Source organism: Musca autumnalis, unplaced genomic scaffold (genome assembly GCF_047663935.1).
Source record: "Musca autumnalis isolate F117 unplaced genomic scaffold, ASM4766393v1 scaffold_4, whole genome shotgun sequence".
Taxonomy (NCBI): Eukaryota; Metazoa; Arthropoda; class Insecta; order Diptera; family Muscidae; genus Musca; species Musca autumnalis.
The window spans coordinates 146,436,911-146,456,552 of NW_027411977.1; the positions used below are offsets into that span (position 1 = coordinate 146,436,911).

The 19,642-nt window shown below is 35.3% G+C and overlaps 2 protein-coding genes and 1 long non-coding RNA gene across 4 annotated transcripts in view; 2 read left to right on the plus strand and 1 right to left on the minus strand.

Moving 5' to 3' along the window:
• The window catches only part of LOC141403528 (uncharacterized), a 240,504-nt gene that overhangs the window by 110,898 nt on the left and 109,964 nt on the right, over positions 1-19,642 (minus strand). The gene's annotated exons all lie outside the window — the stretch shown is intronic.
• Lmpt (four and a half LIM domains protein limpet) overlaps positions 1-19,642 on the plus strand; it is a 437,156-nt gene that overhangs the window by 98,526 nt on the left and 318,988 nt on the right. The window lies entirely within an intron of this gene.
• On the plus strand, positions 1,432-13,638 carry LOC141403521 (uncharacterized). 2 transcript variants are annotated; one of them, XM_073986071.1, is made up of 3 exons: positions 1,432-7,551; positions 8,576-8,730; positions 8,810-13,638. In XM_073986071.1, exon 1 carries the CDS (start codon positions 4,847-4,849, stop codon positions 6,794-6,796), a length of 1,950 nt encoding a protein of 649 aa, XP_073842172.1. In that variant the 5' UTR covers positions 1,432-4,846; the 3' UTR covers positions 6,797-7,551; positions 8,576-8,730; positions 8,810-13,638. The 2 variants fall into 2 exon arrangements, with proteins under 2 accessions (XP_073842172.1, XP_073842171.1); XM_073986070.1 differs by having other exon boundaries at positions 1,432-8,730.

The window sequence follows — 19,642 nt, forward strand, 5'->3', positions numbered from 1 at the left end:
AAGCGCATGCGCCTTAACTGATTTTAACGAATTCGCGAATTATACGTTTTTTAACTTTTATGTTTTTTCTTTGGTTGTAATTTCAATATTACTTTCTATTTCATAATCATATTGTTTATCAAAGTAAGGAAATACACTTTCGGGTTTGTCATCGCATTTTCCCTGAAGAAGTTTCAGCGAAGTCCGTCAGTCCTTGCATCGAAATTTAGCGAAATAGTAGAATAACTCCCAAAAATGTTTTTCTATTTTTCGTATTAAACAAAAAAATATATTTTTGAAATAATATTCCAACAATAAGTTTTCGTCTTTTGTTGTTGCTGTAATATGGCAGTTATAAATCCTATCGTTAAAATATTGGTCTCATATTTTTCTACGCGTTGTCTAGAATCTGTACGTATTTTTAATTTATTTTTTTCGAGTTATATTTGGACTTTAATTAGAATATATTAAATTTACCCCAAGATTTGTTCAGTATTTCTTGATTTTTCCGCGAAAATAGAAATACATTTAGTAAATATTTAGGCGTCTACGGATGGATATTAAATGCTGTTACCGATTTATATATAAATTTTGGTATTACAACACAAAGGTAATTTTTAAATATTTGTTCTTTCTAAGGGAATAAAGCCGCCCATAACTTTTGGGCGCAGCATCCAATTTTGTGAACGCGAACAGATTTGAAGCCACGATTTGTTTCTTAATCTATGTTCCAAAAATTGCGGATGTGCTCGCAAAATTTTTTTTAACATTTCTTCCAATGGAATTGCAAAAGAAATTTGAAATTTACCATATACACTTTCATACGGGCAAAATGTGCCTCATCGAAATAATGGTTTTAGACCCCAAGTATGTTTGGACGAAATGTGTTTCAGACAATTTGGAGTCGATTGAGCAATGTCCGTCCGTCTGTCTGTCTGTCTGTCTGCCTGTCTGGCTGGCTGGAGCGCACGATAACTCTCGAACGGATCAATCGATTCGATCCAAATTTTGGCTTTCGTAATATTTTGTCCAAACTTAGTTTAAGTTCGAAGATGGGTTATATCGGTCCACTCCTTCTGGTACCTCCCCCACAAAAGTTCGAAAATGTTTGGAAAATTTGTACGTACGATAACTTTTGAAGGGAGTAACCGATTTGGTCCATACTTTGAAAATCGTGAAATGTCTACCAGACTTAGGTGAGTTTCCAATATGGACTCAATCGGTCCACTCCTTCGGGTACCTCCCACACAAAATTTGGGATAAGTTCAGTTTACGACCTGCTCTGGAATCGCTTTGATTTTTGTTTTAGCAACTTGTATTCACTGCACCCTATACGACGGTACAAGTTTCATCAGGGGCAATTCCATACTTCCTGAGAAAATAGCCCCAAAGTTGCAAAAAAGTCCTATGACGCCGTGTGAGGTGGTTGGAGCGCAAGATAACTCTCGAATGGATCTGCCGATTCGGTCCAAAATTTGGCCTTAGTAATATTTTGTCCAAACATAGTGTAAGTTCGAAGATAAGCCATATCGGTCCACTCCTTCAGGTACCTCCCCCACAAAAGTTCAAAAATGTTCGGAAAATTTGTTCGTACGGTAACTCTTGAAGGGAGTGGCCGAATTGGTCCATACTTTACACATCCTAATATATCTACCAGATATAGATCAGGTTCAAATATGGACTATATTTGTCCACTCCATCCGGTACCTCCCACACAAAATTTCGGATAAGTTCACTTTAAGACCTGCAATCGAATCACATTGATTTTTGTTCAAGCAACTTACATTCGCTGCCTCAATTACGATGGTAAAATTTTTTTCAGGGGCAAGTCCATACTTCTTGAGCGAACAGCCCGAAGGGTGTAAAAACTCCCTATGGCACCATATATAGTGGCTGGAGATCCACTTCCATAATGGTCAATGTCGATCCATTCCTTTAAGTATCTCCTCCGCAAAACTTTTGATCTTTAATCCTAATCAATAATTTTGTCGGTTCATACACCCAAATTTTTAAAACCCCCCAAATACATACGTTTTTTGGGGAAAAATTGTTTCAATATACACAGGCTGAGGGTATATCTCTGTCAGCAAAGCTGACTGATACTTTTTTACTTGTTCAAGACCATTTATCAGCAAGATTTGCAGCTGATTTGTGGTTATTCGGAATCTAGGAAGTCCAAATTAATTTGAAAAAAAAGAATTGGACTGAACCTCAGTGGGCCTTGGTAGTTACGCTCCATTCCACAAAAGTATATTGCACTAAAAACATAAAAAAATAATAATTTTTGAAAATTAATTGCTACATAACTATGTAAATTCAGGCCCCAAACATTTTTTTAAATTTAACTTACACCCTCCCCTATCAATAAAAAATAAACTTTGTTTAGTTTTATTACGAATTTATTAAACAATTAAACAAATATGAAATCAGGTTTTCTGCAACAATTTTGTTAAAATCTGATGCAACAACATTTCTTGCACTTGACAGTTAATAACTGAGTGAATATTTGCAACAACAAAAAAGTGAAAACAAAATTTTAGTCAGCAGAGTGTCTGTAATCTGTACAATGGAAAACATTGCCCAATTTTATACTTTGATTTTTTGACTTTCGCGCCGCTAAATCAATGGTTTCGACCACTGTGCAGCGCCGTTTTGACCGGTCAAAACGTGGAATTGATGAGTCATCCGCCGTACAGCCCTGACTTGGAACCCAATGACTTTATTTGATCCCCGCACATGAGGAAAAAATACGTGATCAACTATTTTCATCGGCAGAAGATGCTGTAAAAGCGTTCAAAAACCATGTTTTGAGGTGTCTCAATCGGAGTGGGAAAAGTGCTTCAGCAATTAGTTTGACCGCATGAAAAAGTGTATAAACCATGCTGGACACTACATAAGAAAACAATAAAACTATTGTTGATGGTAAATATCCGCGTTTTCATTGTTGACCAGAAAGTTATCGTGCAACCTTCCTCGTAATTGATCTAAGTTTAGACATAATATTACGAAGTGCAAATTGGAGTTGCAAAGTTGGGACCAAGTCCAGTGATCTCTGCGAGAGTTATCCTAAAATATTGCTCCTAGATTATTGAGCTTTTAAGCTTGGTTAGGTTTCGCTTTGAACATTTTACCGAATGTGGTCCTTGGGGTCCCAAATACAACGAAATACATTTTTCTGCCACAAACTACGTGGGTAATGCATACAACTTATCAGAGACTTATCCAGTCCTAAACTGTTCGGCTTATAACTAACTAATCGTCTCCTGCTGCCTCATAATTCTCCAGTCCATTTACTGTTACATTCCGGAAGGCGCCCTGTAACTCACTTACCTACCTAAGTTTAAAATTGTGATCCCTTACTTGAACTTTCCATCGAAGTTTTGTACGAACCTTTTTGTGTGATCTGACTTTAATCATACTTTTTTTTAGTTGAGTGTTTTTATCAATTACAACGATTTGACTCCTATATTTCCGATTACGAATATTGGTTTATAGATATTTATTGCTCTGTTCCAGAACCTGCAAGAATCTTCATTTTTGAAAATTTTTACAATTTTTTCCTTTATAACTTCGAAAAGTTGTATAAGTGGGTTCCAACTGCCTTAACTGCCTAGAGGTTCCAATTTCCACTGGTCTTTTTGTGTGTTGGTCTTTTTACGTTTATATATTCTTCCTCGGCTTATTCATTGGTGGTTACAACAACCTTCGACTTCATAGACCACGACCCAACATAGGTAGATATAGAGTAAGACAAAGAGAATACGACTACCAATAATTATATTGCTTTAATTTGACAATAATTGCTATTGGTAACCTTAAATTCGTGCTACTTATAAATATAAAGCGACCCATTCTTATAAATCCATATGTTACATATGAGTTATGTACCTTGGATGTACTTAAATTGTGCGACGAAACAGATGATAAAGTTCACAAAAGTAAAAAATGGTAAAAACACGATAGTCACTAAAACGAAATGCGAGTGTCCGGTACTCAGTAGTGACGCTGCAAATGTTTGCAGCAGCAACAACAACAAAACGTTTTCACTGTAATTTACACTCGTGCCGGTCATATATAGAAACAACTTACCTTCGACTCCTAAAATTACCGGCTAACACTCTTCCCCCCTTCTCTTCTTCCGCTACCCCTTTTTATGACTGCAACACTGAAACTTCTAAACGCTTATTATCCATCGAGATCACATTCAGTTGGTCTGTTTTTTTACGTTGGAGTATTGTTTGCTGTACGTTTCTGCTTCTGTGGTGGCGTTTTGGGGATCTGATGTGTTAAGCTGCTGTTGTTGCTGTTGTTTCTGGCGATAGTATTTGTTCGCTCAATGAACGCTCAGTTGCTGGGAAACAGTTGTCGCGTAAAGTAAGACTTGAACGGTTGTCGAACGCTTGAACAAAAATAAAACAAAAACAAAATCTGTGAATGTAGAATTCAGTTGTGGCTTTTGAAAGATTGTTTTATTGTTGTTGTTAAGATGCAAGCTGAAAACCAGTGAATCTGAAATTTAAAACAAAAAATATAAAAATATTTCGGTACAAACCACAAAACTTCTTCACTTGGGACGGGCGTTTTATGACATACAAGAAAGTCGAAGAAGAAAATTTAATAGAAACACCCTAAAGGCTTAACTAAATGGGTGCGTTTAAAATTATTCAAAAAACAAAACGAAATTTATCAAAACATAGAAGTGATTTGACGGTAGATCATTAGCAAACAACGTGAAGGTTAACTTACTTCCAGCCTACAGAAAAACGAAACAAACCGTCCCAGACGACGTAAAATAACCAAAAAAGTGAAGTGTTTAAAAGACGTTTGCACACACAGCGTGTATTCTGTTGTTGATGCGTAACTCAACATGTCATTCTTTCGTAATTTACGCTCATCCATCACCCGCGGTCGGTCTTCGTCACGCGATACCACTCCCGTTCGGTCATCTCGCCCCGGCAGTGTTATAAGCGGCTTAAGCAGCAACCGACGACGAGACTCTGTTGAATCTGGCACTGATTCCGTATTAAATCGCAGTGGCACGTTCATATTGGATGATGAACAACAGAACGAGAATGGTGGCCTCCACTCGAATACCTCAACGTTGGAGAAGAAATCAAAGAAATCGAAAGTTTTGGAAAAGTTTAGTACGTTTACGAAGCGTAAGAAAACCCCAACACCAGACAGTTCGGCATTAGATCATCATCCCAGTGATAATGCCACCAACACGTACTACAAATGGCAGGCAGATGGTAGCAACAGTTTGGACTATGATTCTCAAACGGATCCATTTAATTTCTTGTATGATCAGACAAGTTTGAAATCATTGCATAATGGCTCCTCCAGTGCTTCGGCAGCAGTTACACCCTCAGCTAATGAACGAAATAACATTGCTCCCTCTTTTGGCAATCGAGGTTGTAACAGCACCTTTGATTCCTCTACATATCGCAAAGGAAAAATGCCTTCCGAACTAAAGAAACAATTGGAGCAATTAAAGCAAAGTCAACATTTGCCAGAACACGAAGATGCTGATAATCAGGCAAAGCATGATGATGACGACGAAGATGATTACCTCAAACGCAGCGGATTTGAAAATCTCAATGAAGCAGACAAATTCAAAACAGTGACCATAAATAGTTTCCGCAAATCATTTCGTGACAAATTCCTGCAACAGCAAAAGGAGGCACCCCACAATCCATCATGGTTTGTGGAGGTTGAGCCACCGCCCCAGAAAAATGAACGTGAAGGCAGCTTATCAAAAGAAAATCGCCCAGACTTTTTGGTATTTGAAAATGACAACTATAGGCCTGGTTCCCGCTCTCCAATAAGGGACTTGAGTTCCCGACGTCAACAGCAACGTTCTGCAACGCGATCCCCAGTCAAGCGTAATGATACCTTTAAGGTGGAACGTACCCATACACCGATAAGGGCAACAAAGACTGATGACACCACATCCTCTATACGCATAGAGTTCCGCAACTCAATTACACCCCATATACCTGGACGCATGGTGCCAGTGGGTGTGGCCAAGCCAATGCCATCGCAGTCTCCCATAAATCAATACAATCATCGTCCTGATTCTGTGATGAATACTTCATATACCATAAAAACCTCCAATACTCGACTAAATGGTTCTCCGCACAGAAGTTGGTCCAAGCCGATATCACGTTCACCTTCAAGACCCACTCTGAGCAGTAATCAAACATCGACTGGCCGTTATCAGACATTGGTACAAATCAAGAATGATAACAGCAACACCAGTAGCAGCAGTAAATTGCAACAGCCAGCGGCTTTAAGCACAAGGCCCAGTCGCCTATCAACACGCATACAATTGGGTACCACCAATAACTCCGGAATACCCACCGCCAACCACAATTCTTCGCCATCATTTGCCAAACGTTATGTCAGTTCGTCGTATAGCACTCAGGTGAACACCAAATCACAGCCATTAAGGCAAACATATTTTGGAGATAATCAGCATTATGGTGGCAGCCACAACACTCCATTAACCTCCAATAGAACTCTACAGTCGCCTTCATATGCTAACAACAACGGCAACAGCAGCAGCACTAGAAGTTATGGTGGTCAAAAGAATGCAACAACACCTGTTTATCATTCCAAATATCAGGCAACTAATGTGGCAACCAGTAACATTGCCACCCGGGCACCACATTCACGATCAGCATCTTCCCATGCTCCCGCCGGTGGCGGTGGCAATATTACATCATCGTCGTCGTCATATTCGAGACAGCACCAAACACGTTTTGTGGTGCCTACACAGAGGCGTTCTCGTTCACCAATTAAGATACCCTGGCGGTAGGCGTAATAGAGTCAGACAATTGTCTCACACGCATCACCAACCAACAGCAGTCAAAGTGCAAAGCTAATATTTAGCCTAAGATTATATGAAATTCTAATAATTGTTGAGTGAGGGGGTATATGAAATTAAATTACAGGGCGTTACTTTGCATGTCCAACATTCACGATTTGTTTAATGGAACAGTGGTTTGTTCGCAACATGAATTTTTAGAATTTTGTTGAATAGAGCTGTGGTATGAAAAAAATCGGTAACAAAAATCGGACTGAAAACAGTTTTACTAATGAACGGATTGTGGTAAAAACAAAAAGTTTACTTGTACTAAACGTATAACAAGTTCTGAGCAAGTACAAAATATTGATAGCACGTTTCGGCAGCGAAATGCATAAAACTTATAGCCTAGTCTATAAAATCTGTTGAAGATCCTCTCAAAAGATAGTCTTATGGTGTTTTTTTAATCGCTTCTACTACTCATTCCATCGAAGTGTTTTCGTCTATCTTTCTTTGACCAATAAGAGAATCTGTTGAAAAATACTGAATTGGCCAAAAACTCAATAGCACTAGTGAAGGACGCCGGTCTAGATATTTAAAGGAAACAACTTTTAGTGAGAACTTTCTTTAAAATTCATATAATGTGTTTACAGACCTGCGGAAACTTTCTAAAAATTTTTTGGTTTTCAAAAATGTTTACAAAATGTATGAAAATGTTTCATTTCGGAGGTCCCTCTGAGCTACCCTGGCTACGTCGTTGTTACCAAGTACACAAGTATTTGTCAGTGTGGCACATAGTGTAATGTGTTTTTCATTTTAAATTCCGGCAGAGGGCAAAATAAAAATGTGGAGTGTGGTGAAATTTGGCATATAAATTCACCTTACCAGCTCTAAAAATTGAAGATATTTGCTTATTTATTTGTCAGAGCATAAATGTTGGTCCAAATGTTGTACATCGTATTGTTTCATCTAGTCATGTATCAGGTTGGAGTATGGACTATGTCGGTCCTCCCACACAACATTTGGAAAAAGTGCAGTTTAACAGATAATTTCGGATGGTTTTGAATTTTTCCCAGAAAGTTCTACTTGCGGGCCCTGTTAGGACGAAGCAATTTTTTCGGGGCCAAGTCCATACTTTCGGAGATAATTAGCCAAAATCTCCAAAAAAGCCTTCCGGTGCCAACAAAATTGGGTAGTACGTAAGATAAACCTCGAAGGGAGAAACCTATTTGGTCTAAACATTATACATCTTATTATTACTTAGAGCCTTGAATTCTGCCCGAATATCGACTACATCGGACCGCTCATTCAGAAAGAGTGCAGTTTAAGGAGTCGTTTGGGATCGCTTTTAAATTTTTGGCAACATGTTTTGTATGCGGCTCTAGTTAAAACAGTACTTTTTTTCGGGGCAAATCCATATTTCCTGAGAAATTGGCCCACAAACTAAAAAAAAACTTTTATAAACGTCAGAAGTATTGTGTTTTCTTTTTTTCTTTAGGTCCGATGCAATATCTCAGTCGGCACAGTTGACTGATACTTTCTTACTCTTTCCTTTACAAATTTGAATAGTTTTATAAGTGGGTTCTAACTGTCGCTAACTGCCTAGTGGGTTCCAAATCCCACTGGTGGTATCGTGTGTTGGGTTTTCAGCTTATTTATTGGTCAGAGAATAAATACATATTTCGGGTGACATGCCCTTCTTAAAATAGGTTAGCAGGTTAATTTGTAATTAATGACGATTACCGAAGTAATAGGAAAGTTTAAAGGAGATATAGAAGTCATAGTAGATAGAGGTAGTATTTGCCATGTTCCTTGGTGCGATTGTTCATCCTCGCTGGAGCCATCTCCGACCCTTGGCAAAGAGAAGCAGACTTGTTGGCTCGGTTTGACAGAAGGTCGTTAGAAATTGGACCGTGTCCAGTCAGTCTTTTCGCAGTCTTCTGGTCGTGAGCATTAGACAGCAACATAATAAGTGTTTGAATGTCTTATTTTCTTCTTCATTTTCGCATAACCTGCAGCAGTCAGATATTTCATCTCTTTCCCATTTGCAGGACATTGATATTATTCTGCAGTGACCCCGAAATTATTCGTACAATATCAGTTCACACTGCAATTTTATTTTCTTCGATGTTGCAATAACCCCAACTAACAAAAAGTTATCATGGATTTTAGGATCTTCAAGGCGTTCTTGCTGTCTAAACTGCTGCAGACTTGATAGAGTGAAACCTGATTGATTTGAGGAGTGCTTGACTACTGCTAATCAATTCTGCAGCTTTTTTATTGCAACGATTTCGACTTAGAAGACACTACATTTTCGTTCAATTTAAATGAGGACCATGATTTGAGGGTATCGCTATAGACGCCTGCTCCTGATCCTGTCTATCGGTATAAATATCTATACCGCCTAGAGGTGGGGCATTTTGGTCCAGGCCTTCTGTGAGGTATGCGTACATTTATAAGCTCGAAGTCCATTTGTGGCGATGTGTTACACTGTGCTACACGAACAAATTAACCGTATCGTAATAAAAGACCAAAAAAAGGGAATATACTTCTCAGCGTATTTCCCCATCACATCAAGGCCTTATGTTTTGGGGGCACATAACCACGAAAGTGCAATATATGGGGAAAAACGACGATACACATATCCTCACACTTTAGGATAATGGCCTTTAGGTAATGTTGGCGACATTTCCCGACTATTTCTGCCATATAAAACTTCCCTACAAGTGGTGTCGTAAGACACACCGCACAGTGGTTCAGGTAACGATTTTGCTGGCCAAAACCCAATTTTTTGTCGTCACCGATTGTTAATTTCAATATGGGATTCGATAGTAAACGTATTTAAACTAAGGAAACCAAAAATTAGGTCAAAATATTTGAAGGTGTGTGCGTGGTGTGCTTCTAAAGATGTTTAATATTATTTCGCATAATTTTCGCATTCCTCATTACAACAGTAATATTTTGGAAAAAAAAAACATACTGGATTTGCTTCTTTTCATTACGTCAAAGGCTGCTAGATTGATAATTTTTTACTTGTTTGATTTTCTGTCATGCTGCGGTGTCCAAATATATTTTATTTTCCATGACTCAAAAACTTACACACATTATTGTTACTCATTTTTCCCAGAGCTCAGTTGTTGTTCTGCTAGCCAATCAGATCATGAATTTAGCTCCTTGAGAAAATCCAATAGATGACACGTGGTCTTCACAATCGAATTCTTGGTAGTCAAGAATGCTGCCAATGTGCTTGACTTCTAAAGAGAGCCCAAGGGTGACTCCACCCAGCATTGGTGGGGTAAACAATTTGGCTTTTCTCTTGTTTGTGTTCAACCCACGACCATTGTTGTGTGTCCAATGCGATAGCTTAAGAGAGTTCTTTGCATAAGTTCCGTTAGAGTTTGTTGGAACTTACGGATTCGTCAGCATATGCGATTGTTTTGACACGTAGTTTATCACATACCTTAAGTATTTCCTTTATGACCACGGCGCGCCTGAATTAACTTTAAATGAAAGGTGCTTACACCCGGGAAGTTTTTGCGGATTTTGAAACTACAATGTTCATAAATAAATCGTGGTCAAAATTCATTTTAGGTGGTTTTTAGGTTTTCAGGATTTTGCTCGGAAAGTAGTATCGAAATGGGATGGGAGGAAATTTTGTAGTTGTGAAAATTCTCTACAAGATTGACTTTTATGATATTTTCGTAGATTTTACAATATTTCAGATATAGAAGTTCAATTTTCGGAAATTTATTGACTGCATCGCCTCCTTCTAAAAGAATGTGACGCATGGTGCGCCTTAACTAACTTTTAATGAAAACTGGTTACACCTGGGAAGTTTTTGCGGATTCTGAAACAGCAATGTCCACAGAAGAGAAAAAATCCTAAAACAAAAAAATCGCCGCAGGAATTTTTAAACTAAATTGCGGTCAAAGGCCACAATTTTAGGTTTTGTTTTATTTTTTCAGTATTTTGCATGGAAACCGCAAGTCCTGTCGGAATGAGATTAAAGAAAATATTGTAGAGAATATTCACTGCTACAACATTTCGTTTAGTCCCATTTCGATAGGACTTGATATTTCCATGCAAAATCCTGAAAAAAAATTTGCCATATTAAATAAAATATTGTGAAAGAAATGGGATCGTGGTAAAGATTAATATTACTTCAGGTCGTACGAACTTAGGCCAAGTTCTACTTAAATATTTAACTATTCAGTCCGTATACTTTGCTTTTTAGATTGAACGCTATTCTCTTCAATGATAGATATTCTTACGCAATGTATTCTGTTTATACCTTAAAATCACTGTGGTTTTACAACGCCCAATATAAAACACCATTCATGTAATTTATATTTTCTGCTTGAAAGCTCGAATATTGTAAGCCACAACAATGAATGATGCCTAGGAAACAAACTCAATTGACTTTGGATTATGAATCACTCACAACTGCTAGGTGTTGTTTGTTGTAACAGATACAACTGAGGGGGATTTTCCATAAGCGATTTCAATTGAATTAGGAGAGAATTTAAAAATATATAAATTAAACATCAACAAAAAAGCGAAAAAAACAAACTTTGAATGAAGTATTTTAAACAATGTTATTAATGCAAATGCATGAAGAGAAACACACACATACATAAATGGCAAAAATAATATAAACAAGCTGCCCAAAAAGTGGCAATTAACATATGAATGTTAATTTGAAAAAATTACTCTCCAACACACACGCGAACTCATTCACATGAAAGCAAAAAATCTGAAACCATGGGATACAAATAATAACAGAATTTGTTTTAAATTGTATTTATTTTTTTATTGAATGAAAAGTAAGAGCAATAGAGAGACACCTGCAAAACAAGAATCATGCTTAACCTAACAAGCTAATCAAATGATTAAAACCCATAAGAATTGGTTCATTGCCAACAATGATCTGACCCACATTTATGAACTTTAACTTCCTAGCTTAGCGTTATTAAGAAGAAACTAAAACCGCATTATCATCATTATCGCCATTGTTGTCTATTAAATGTTGCTGTCTCCATTAAAAAAATAAAATTTATTCAATAGAATTTTGTGTATTTTATCAAATCATTTATGAACTAACGTTGGCAACAGAATCTAATGACACCGGGGTACCGCAATGATTGACGCACATTTCCGGTTATGCCTAAGCTGCTACAGTTTTTAAGCCATTTGATTTATGGTGTGAACTGCTGGACTGTGTTGCTGAGCCACAATTAGTTTGAATGATTTGATCGGAAGTTTAAACACCTTTACTTCCACCACAAATTATGGTAGTGGAACTGAAACTGAAATTATTTGATGTTGTTGTGGTTTTGCTCTCTTTGTTTTCCATTCACTTGGGACTTACAAAAAATGTCAATATACAAAAAGCAAAAGTTTAATATTTGTTCTGTTACAAATCGTGTTGTTTGACCACAAAAAAAAAAAAACAACAAATGTTTGTCACATCGCCATGCAATATTCCAAAACTTTTTAGTTAGTATTCGTAAAATAAAAGTTGTAATTTTAAATGTGTCAGTGTTATAAATTTAACTACGAATATTGGTAACATAGCTTTTGCTACTTTGAAAAGCAAAAATAAATTCACTGACCCAAAAATTTATTATTGTACTAAACTCTTATTACATTTTAACGACAAATACTATTTAATAACCAGAACTTTGTGTGTGTTTTTATTTCTAATTTCAACAATAGTAGCTGCTTAATTTAGAGAAACAGATGCGTGTTTGATGAATATTATGTAAAATAATTGCTTATATTTTATAATTAAGTATAATTTTAAATTATAAACAAAATAGTTATAGATGCGGCAATAATTGCTCAACAATGAATTACTCAGCAGCAACAAAGATTGTTATATTGTAGTTAATTATTGTATAATGTTTGTATGTATATTTATATATGAATATGTATATTTGTTTGTTTGAAAACAGACCAATGGCGTAAAAACGAACCCCAAGTTTTGCAACTTAAAACAAAATTTGTGTTTTAATTAAGAACAAAATTGTTACATCAAACACGATTGTGCGATTAACAATATTTTGTATAATATCATAATCAAAAATTAAATTCAACGAACAAAATAAAGACAAAATCAGGGCAATCATGAATATTTCCCTCAGATTTTTCCCCACGGAAAATAATTTAAAAAGGTGAATTTCTTTAAAAATCAATATTTTAAAACGTGGAAAACTACTAGAATCGTTTAATTATGGAACAGTCTCGTCCGATCGAAAATATATTCCTTTTTGGACATTAATACGTAAATAAAAAATTGTGAAATTGGAGAAAGGGAACAAATTATGATAGCCCTGAATATTACATTTCGCATGCTACTCTTAAACGATTCAGAAAACAAATTCATGAAATTATTAACAAACCTCGCTTTTGTTAAATATTTTATTAATTTTTGGTTGGAATTAAACAATTATTATCTACCCAAACAAGGGTTTATTAGTAATTCAATTGAATTGAGTTCTGAATTGTTGTACAGGTGATACAACTAAACATTTTTACATAATAAACATTTCCTTAAACAAAAAATGCTTACAAAGGCATTTTTTAACATTTTCATAAAAAATTGTCATTTTGTAAGATATTTACAACGTATTAAGTATTACATAAATATGTCGTTGAAAAATTTTATTTATTACACCTCATAAGAAACTAAGACTTTGCTTTATACCTAACAAAATTATATCGTTATTTTAAGTTGATACATTTGAACATCGAGCATTAATAAGTTTTTTGTACTATTACAACAATATTTTAAAACTACTAAATTAGTTGTTAATTATTTAAACTATGAACGAAATAAACGAAATGATATATGAGATAATTTATTATTATTTGGTGTGGTAAGGGGTATTATGTCTTTGTGCATTTTATTGCAACATACAAAAGGAATAGATAGACCCATAGTTAATTTTATAAGCTTATTTTGATGTAGAAATAGCATAAAATATGTGGTGAAATTCGATCAAAAAATTGACGGATATGTGAAGGCAAAATTCATGGTGATTTGTTTGTAAAGGCCAATAAAAACCACTTTTCATAAATTTTTCCAAGAAAATTACGAAACTTTTTTGGTAGATTTTTTCATCTGAAGGAGCACATCTTAGTCTACTTTTTTGTTCATCGATCGATATAAACAATGCTAGGTTTGACGGAAGTGTTTGACAGACAACTAAACATTTCAATGTTTGGGAAAAAACTGAGGTTTTTGGCCATAAAAAAGACAAAAGATTAATAAAAAATTGTTCGATGAAGGAATAGCTTTATCCTCCATAAGTCCACAAACATATATGACAATATATGTATATTAGGGTTATGATTTTTTTACAACCTCGTATTCCTGTATGATATTTTGATGAGTTTTTACCTAAGATTACATAAAATCTTAATTATAAATTGATTCGATAAAAAAAGCTTCCGCACAAAAAGCTTTTAAAGTTTTTAGTTTTCAGAACTTTGAACATTTTTGAAGTCACTGTAAGCAGATATTACCTAAAACAAATGGGTAGGGACACACGACATAACCGTTTGTTTCTCACTAATTTCATCATCGTATTATTACATATATATCACTTTATATTACATATAACTTTTTTTCATATATCATAAAAATTAAAAGAGGATTGTGCGGGACTTTTTAAAATTTTAAATAAAATAAAAGTTATTTTAGCTATTAATAGCCGAAAGGTCATTCATTCGTGCAACAGGAAATAATTTTTTGAAAAAAATGTGTTTTGAAAAAAAAAATGTGTTTGGCTAAAGTTCATTCATTCTCACTACAGGAAATCGTTTTTGAGAAAAAATGTCAAAAAGTCATAACCCTAATGTATGTATATGTAATATATAACGCGTTTAAAGTTTGTATGCTACATATAAATTACAATGCGACTTACCATATATTCTATGCTACTTATACTCCCAAATAAGCCAATAATTTTCTTCGAGCGTGATGATATAGTCCGATATAGTACACCTTCAAATTTTACGTAAGTTTGGAGGAACAATTGCGATGTTTTTACAGTTTTAGAGTATGGACAAAATTATGCTATCGTAATATGAACCTGGAGGATAAAAGTATGGATAAAAAATTATTTTCTAGATTCTAGATATTTGAGGGTATGGACGTGCCCTCGAAAAACTTATCTTACGTACTAACCTGTGTAGTTGGTGCCGTTAGACTTTTTTTGAAGCTTTTGGGCCATTATCTCATGAAGCATGAACTTACCCGCGAAACACGGCTCAAAAACTCCAATACCCCTGTAAACGTCAGAAGTATTGTGATTACTTCTTTTCTTTAGGTCGGAGGTTAGGGTATATCTCAGTTGGCACAGCTGACTGATACTTTCTTACTTGTTCCTTTGAAATTCGTCCGATTAAGCAGAGTTATCCGCCATGGAAATAAAATTCCACAAATTAGAAATCGCTGTTCTTTAACCAAAGCCATGCTTTGTGTCAGGGCAGGTATAATACAGTGAGTCGCCTTTAGTTGTTGTTCTGACACCTTTCCCGATCCATCGTACTTCCTGTATGGCAGTATTACCGGCCTTGTACTTTACAAGTACATCTGCCAGTGAATAAACTCCACCTTTTCTATAAAGATTCTGGACATTCCAGGAGCAGATTCGCAGATCATGGCCCTTATAACGTTTACGGAGATCATCAACTTAGAGTGGTTTGTTTTTTTTTCATAGAACAATATTTACGTAGGGGTGGGTCTGTAGCCCAACTCAAGATTTTATTGTTCTTATGGGTGAACGCGCGGCACATTTTAACCACTACCACGGCGAGTTCAGTGTCTACTTCCGATGAAAAAGGTACCTGAGCTTTCATGTTGCTGTTTTTGTATATTGAGAACTTGCAGAGCTATTGATATTAACTGCTTGCTTTCGCCGGGATCACATCTAGAGAATAGTTTTTGTTTTTCATCTATTTTATTTTTATTAAATACCTTAGAATTCCATGTCTTAGCAAGATATGGAATAAGGGAATAATGTGCGGCACCCAATCTGCTCTAAAACGATGTTATTCTCAAAATTCTGAAAGTGACTTTCTTAACCTAAATTTACTATATTGCAATATCAATTTATATTGCCTCTAACAATTAAAAAAAAAAAAAAATAAACAAAAAACCGTAGACAAAATAATAAATATTATATTTTAATAGTAGGAAATTTGTGTTAATTAATTCAAATTTGTTGCCATTGGTATTGTTGTGGTTTTGTTGTTATTTTAACATCCGTTGTCGACGATTTCGATTTTGGTCTTAGCCAAAGACGTTTTGTCAAAACAATGAGAATTTTTCTATAACGAAATTCTCACCGCCAGACAAAAACCCCCAACAACAGCAACAACAAAACATCAATTGCTCACTGGCAAAAATTACTGGTGGCGGTGGCGTTGGCCACAAAGAAACTGAAGAAAAGAGGCCAAATCTTGAAATCAGAAACCACATAAAAAATAGACTTTGAAAGAATCAACCTCTGGCGGACAAAGTACACTACTAAGAGTAGTTGTTGTCACAACACAAGCAACAACAACTGCAACTACAAACAATATCAAACGACTACAATGTCTAGAAGAAAAACCAAAGAAATAAGGTTTTCCTCTTTGATTAGCCCAGTTTGGCATTTGTTTAATGTTTTTTGTTTGTTTGGCTAAACACAACCAGCGGTACTAGTGGCCATTAAGAAGTGTTGGTTAAGGTTATTGTTGTAAATGTTTTTTTATTTTAACCTTAGAATGCAAGATTACACTGAAGACGGCGGCGGCTATGACGACGAAAAAGTGAATGAGTAAATGAATGACAACTGTATTTAGTTAGAATAGCAACAATTCTAATGAAATTTAAAACATTTAAACCACTTCCAAAACTAAACAAACTGGTCTGCAACGATAGAACCTAAAATAACTGGCTGACGAACTACTCGTAGATGGCTTGAATGGCAACGGCCTACGTAAGTGAACTTGTACTTGATTGTTTTAAGGTGAGATTTTGACACCAGTTAAATCAGAACACAGTAGAAGAAATACCGTTTCAAACTGGATACAATTAACGTTTTGCTAATTGAAGAATTATGTTTGAGCCTATTTTTTAAACAATGTCGAGTTAAAGTGACTTTTTACACTACCGCTTATTCTTATTTATCTTGATTTATTTAAAGTAAAATTTATGAAAACACATTAATGTCGTCAAGATAGAGCGATTATCACGATAATGAGCGCTAATGTAAACCAACTCATGAATGCCAGCCTGAGTAGAGTGTAAACATTCCAGTTTATATATCTTAGTTTACTGAACTTCAATATAATAAATCCAAAATTAGCACATTTTTCAAATCTAGTATTTAAATAACCAATCTCATTCAATCTTAGCATATAAATTTCTGGGTTAAACAATTATCACGATTTAAATAGATTGGTGCCACCTACATAAAATAACTCAAACAAGTTTTCTTTTTCAAAAAAGTTGCAAATAGCCCGGTGATCAGGTCCCAGCTAACATTTTTTCCCTGAACAAATTTCCGATTCTGATGCTGAATTCGTATCGTATTCGGTACGAAAGTTGTATGGACGTGGTCACCGGAGTCGGTAAGTTTTCCTAAGGAAATTATAATAAAGTATTAGAGTTTCGTTTTTTCAAAATAGTCTGGCTTAATCCTGTAGTTGGCCGAAATAATAAGAACACGCCTGTTCTCTTTCACAAATATTTCAAAACTGAATCTTTATTTGTTTTCTATTGACATATTTTAGAATGTATACATTGAAATAAATTATAGTAGGCTAACTCACATATAATAATATTCAAAGTAGTGTATATAAGACTGGGTAACAAACAAATATAAATAACAACTTCAAATAAGGAATAATAACAACAATAAATACGAATAACAAGTAAAATATACATACATCATTGTAAAGACTACTACAATTCGGCCATTCTGACCGAGAGAGCTCCTGATCTCTCATTGGCTATCATCTCATAACGACTATTAAACCAATGACACACATTTGATGCAGCCCCTGCACAACTGAAAACCATCCTCATATTCAACCAACTTATTACCTAATATTTTTATTACTTTATATGGAACTCTAAATTTCGGCATTTTTTTCTCTGGAACATCACCAGAGCTTTTAAAGTTTTCTACCATTACACAATCTCCGATTTTGTGAGCTCTTGGTCCTTTTCTGATTTTATTAAAGTTACTTTCATGATAGCATTGAAGATATTCTTGATTGTCCTTTGGTTTTTTCTTTCTAAATACGTTGTGTACACTTAAATCCACTTTAGAAATTTCACCGTTAAATTCGCATCCATCATCATTTGGTTGTTTCTTAATTGATCGCTTTTCAACATTATCCCAATATGTTCCATTCTGAGGATCTATTAACTTCGCTAAAATTGGACATATTGATTTATTTACTGTATCTACTTTGCCATTAGCTTGTGTGGAACTTGCTGTTGTTACTTCATGAGAAACATCATTACTATTTACCACCCTAATCTTCTCTACCACTCCATTCCTTATTTCATCTTTTAGCATCCTATCTCTATTCTGGCAATTTTTTACGTTTTTTTTATACGTGTTCGAACCTAGCACCATTATATTATTACTTCTACTTAGTGAATCTACATTTTGGATTCTTTTCCCAAAGCTATGCACTATAAACTTGTTCCTGTCACTAACATCAACACATTTACTAATCTTAGATTCACATACGCCAGTTTCTTCGACATCAAGAGCCATAAGCGATTGTGCAAGCACTTTTCCTTCTGCATCATTTATTTTATATTCTTCTAGTTGAACTTCCTTCTTCATATTGGGACAGGTTGCCACCCAATGATCCATACTTCCACATCCATAACATGCTCCAAAAGCATTCTTCGGCTTTTCACAATCTGTTGCCATATGACCCAGTGTATTACAATTGAAACATTTAATATTACTGTCTTGATTTCTTCGGAATACTCCTCTCGTATAGATCGATTCCGGTTTCTCCAAATTTATTCTTGAAAAAGCTTGCAAAAGTTGGGATTTGTCCTTATAACATTGTAGGCTTGCCTGTATTTTGGGCTGCTTGTCGGGAATACCGTCTATGATACAATCAATCAATTCATCATCTGCGATGTCAACGTTGTTAGCCAGTAATATTTTGTCATCATAATAATCTATAAATGATTCTTCATATTGTCATGTTCTCGCTTCAAACTTACGACGCACCGAAAGTTTATTTACCTTCACGGAGAAAACATCTTTAATTTCATTCAACAAAACATCGATATCTTCGGTAACAAAATTCCGTTTGTTGTGTAACCACTTCTGGATCCTTCCTTTTAGTTTGCTTAACTATTGTTAAGCAAAGTCAGGTTGTACAACGCCATCATAATCAGGGACAATATCCCTGATGATTGCAATCATCGGATCTATTTTCTCACCATCTCTATTTCCACTTCCAAACTGCTTCACGCAAAATTCTTTTTGTCCAGCATATTCAAAACCAGCACTCCTTTTTTCATATTCCATCACTCTTTTCAAAAATTCATTCTCACGCAACAACAGTTCTTGCTCTTGCCTCAAAAGTTGCAGTTCCTTCTCCAACATTTTAAATTCTACAGCCTCATTTCTCTGTTCTGCTATTGCACCATTCTGATGTACTTGATGAATTCTTCCAAACTTCTTTGCCGTTTCAATAGATTGCTTCTTGCCTTTTCCAAAATCCTCTGCAACTTCATTACGTTCATCCTCACAAACATTTTCCGCTTCGTCCGCCACGGGTTTTGCAATAACATTCTCCATTGCAAACGAACACAAAAATTTTTGA

Excerpts from the sequence above, each read along its gene's own strand:
- LOC141403521 (XM_073986070.1), top strand. The coding sequence starts at position 4,847 with ATGTCATTCTTTCGTAATTTACGCTCATCCATCACCCGCGGTCGGTCT.